The 3,705-nt window shown below is 43.6% G+C and overlaps 1 protein-coding gene across 1 annotated transcript; it reads right to left on the reverse strand.

Moving 5' to 3' along the window:
• Window positions 1–493: 493 nt before the first annotated feature.
• LOC128431174 (putative nuclease HARBI1) lies at window positions 494–3,567 on the reverse strand. Its single transcript, XM_053417412.1, has 4 exons — window positions 1,520–3,567; window positions 1,311–1,423; window positions 1,112–1,223; window positions 494–1,037 (listed from the first exon to the last, which is right to left on the reverse strand). The coding sequence occupies exons 1-4, from the start codon at window positions 1,992–1,994 to the stop codon at window positions 838–840; spliced, it is 900 nt and encodes a 299-aa protein (XP_053273387.1). The 5' UTR covers window positions 1,995–3,567; the 3' UTR covers window positions 494–837.
• Between the last annotated feature and the right edge of the window lie 138 nt (window positions 3,568–3,705).

Below are 3,705 nucleotides of genomic sequence, written 5' to 3' on the forward strand. Positions count from 1 at the left end.
AGCATTTGAAAGGGAAGAGGAAAGGCCTATTGAGGTTAACACCTTTTAAAAATAACATCTAAAAGTTGATGATAGCGTTGTACAATTTAAAACTGACATCTTCTTTCTCTCAAACAGGATGAAATCGAAGTCAATGAGAGGCCATCCACTTCTAGCTCTACTTCACAGCTTATCTCTGTAAGATTCTCCCTGGAATTATAATGAAACGCTGTACTTGGCACTGTGAAATCCAATGTCATCTTTTGCATTCCTATAGCTTCCAGTCAAAGAGCTCTATAAAATCTATCTGGGAAAACAAATAAACAAAGCAGACTTGGAAATGGACCACATTAGGCAAAAGATGCAAAAGGATGCTTTGGAGATCCAAATTTTGGAACATAAGTTAAAGGTGGGTGAGGTACAAACTGGGATACTGTTTCCTGCTCCAAAAACATACCCAATATGAATGACCTTTTTTTTTTTTGTGCTTTCAGGAAATAAAGAAATCCTCATAAAAAGTAGATTGTCTTTATTAGAACACGGGCTGTGGTGGGACAAGTTATTTTGTTGAACAGTGTCACCCCCTACCAGAGGCTGGGTCTGTCACACGAGTTTACTATCATACAGGAAGGCGAAAGAATGCCAAAGAAAACATTTCGGAAATAATAAAATACATTTAACTACATAGAAAACTCAAACAAAATGATTTTGGCAGAGTCTTTCTCTAACCACCCTTCCGTCCTGTGGATCCATGGCATGGTTTGGGTTTATGTGCTGCTCATCTGCAACTGCAGGTGGGCAATTTTCCCCTCTCAAAATCGCGATGTTGTGTAGAACCACACATGCAATTATTATGTCTCATGCCCTTTCTGGTGTGACTCGCAGCATTTGGAGGCACTGGAATCTTGCCTTCAGGATCCGAAACGTGTTTTCGACCCTGGCTCTCGTCCTCATATGCGCCAGGTTGTAGCGCTGCTGTGGTCCTGGCACGGGATCGGCATACGGGGTCAGAAGGCAAGGGTACCCTCTGTCACCTAAAACATGACCGTCGAACTCTCCTACGATACAGGTGAAATATTAATCATCTGAACAAATATGGATTCTAAATCCTTCAAATATAGGCTTAACTCACCACGGGCAAAGCGAGTGCTCAGATTAGACTCCCGAAATATGCGTGCGTCATGCACAGACCCCGGCCACTTTGCCTCCACTTGGGTGATGATATTTCTGGCATCACATACAACCTTCAAATTGCAGAGGAGTATAATTAGATACAGAGGCTGTTTTGTTAGGTATCTTTAATTTAAAATGCTGAAGGTCTAGGCCTTCACCTGCACATTGATGCTGTGGAAGGACTTCCTATTAACATAGTCTCCTTCATTCACTGAAGGAGCTTTAATAGGAATATGAGTTCCATCGATGCACCCGATGACACCCGGAAAATCTAGAACATTACAAATTAATTAATTAAATTGTGCACATTATTTATTACATTAAAACGTTCCAAGAAACAAATAGGCAACATTGTTGCTACTGTTACCTGCAATTCTGTAGAACTCTTCCTTGATTGTTCGTATAGGTCGGTGACTTGGAAACATCACAAACGTGTAAAGAAAACGTTTCAGTGCCAAAGTCACATTTCTGACAGACCGACACACGGTTGCCTTTGAAATGTGCTCGGCGTCACCGACGTTGTAAAGAAAGCTGCCGTTTGCAAAAAAACGGAGTGCCACACAAATAATTTGTATTGAACTTAAAGCATGCCCCCGGTGCGTTTGACAGTTAACATGGGGGCTGAGAAGGTGGTCTAAATAAATGATAGATTGCACTGAAAAACGATAGCGCTCGTGAAGAAAATTATCAGGAAAAGAAAGTATATCCAACCGGGGTCTTAATAATCGTTCCTCACGGAGATTCCTTCTGAGGATCGCAGCCTCTACGTCCACGGGCTCTCGTAGAAAAGGACATGCCATTTCTAACACTTCCTTCTGTCGGAGAGCTGCCTTCAGCCTCATAGACAACAAACTCAGAGTAGGTCTAACCACCTCCCGAGCAGGTTAGGTCCACGGCGTATGTTGCCGCAGCAACTAACTCTCGGTTGCGCTGAACCTGCTACCTGAAACGGAAAACCCAGAGTTTCCACTAACTCAGAGCGAACAAACTCGGGGTTGCCTCAAAACCAGCTACCTGAAACAGGCCTCAGGGTGACACTGGAGACAAGAACTACTACAGAGGAGCAGAAGCTGAACGGCAAGGCGCACAGGGAACACGGAACAAGTACGGGAAAGCTGGATGAGATAGCAAGACACGAAAACCCATAAATGACCACGAGTCAAACGAGTACAACAACGAGTATGAACCGACAAAGCACAAAGGGGAACACAGAGACTTATATAGAGACACAGGGAAGGCAGGGACAACTAGCCACAGGTGCAACACATGAGGGCTGGGGAACACAATCACCAAGACAGGAAGTGAACACACACGAGAAGCTGAAACAACACACAAGAAAGCGAGACTACAAAATAAAACAGAAAACAGAAAGAGACAGAAATCCACAAACTAAAATGACAGAACATCACACACCTGTCTTGATAAAAGGTCTGATAAGAGCCGCTGCCTGTTCTGGAGACTGTAAATCTGTGGCATATGATACACTGTACTTTGAATTGTTCTCAAACCTAACTTTTCTGTTGTAAAGCATAACTCCTTTAGCTTTAGTCAACATCACACAGTGTTCAAGCAGCTGCCCCAGGTTCTGACGGGAAGATAGAATGACGTTGTTTTGTTTGGAGGATGCGCATGTTTACACAAACAGAACATACAGCCGATAAAGCAGGAACACAATATCCTTTCATCCAATGAACAACAACACCGACCCACAAGGCGTCAGCTAAGTCAAGGCTTGTTTATGTGAAGATTTGCCCAGCATCTATTGGAGGAGGCGCGAGACTGGGAGCCGCTCCTCATCACTTCCTGACTCCAGTGCCAAGAAGCTGGAACTATGCCTGCGCACCATCATGGAAGAATCAAGTGTAAACCACGGCGACCCACCCTCGTTATTGACCAATCCTGTTCTACCTACTTTTATAAATATTATAACCGCCGTCCGTGAGGTGCGACTCTTGATTACCCCGGTGCTGCAAGAGGGCCGTGGCTGTGCCCATTGCTTTTCTGGACTTTTCAAACCTTTCATTACTTCTTAATAAGTACTTGATTGAACCAAACCGAGACGTTTCCCCGCAGGAAGAGATAAACAAATAAAACACGCAGTTCACTATCACAGCTGGAAGTAAAGTGTGTGGTAGCGTCGGGAAGGTGGCAGTAGCGCCGTCCCTCCTCCACCTGTCGGCTCTGGGTCGCAGCGCACTCACCTGAGCGCCGATTAGAGGAACCACCTTTGCTTAGGATGCCATCAACACAGACTCACCTTCAACATGTCACCTTAATACTTGTCCAACAATTGAATCACCTAATTTAATGTTCATTTACATTTTATGAGAGGATGCTGCATCACATTCCCATTGCATTTTTATTCACAGTATTTGTAGACCAGTTTTTCTTGTTAACCAATTTAGCCAGTAGAAGCACAGCATTTCAGTTACAGTAAAACTGTCTGTTATTACTGCTGCAAATATTAATTGATCCAAAGTGTACGAGTTGTCTTAAAATCTACATCACAGCAGATGACAGAGTTTGATTGAAAAAAAGACACTGACAATGAGA

Source organism: Pleuronectes platessa, chromosome 3 (genome assembly GCF_947347685.1).
Source record: "Pleuronectes platessa chromosome 3, fPlePla1.1, whole genome shotgun sequence".
Classification (NCBI taxonomy): Eukaryota; Metazoa; Chordata; class Actinopteri; order Pleuronectiformes; family Pleuronectidae; genus Pleuronectes; species Pleuronectes platessa.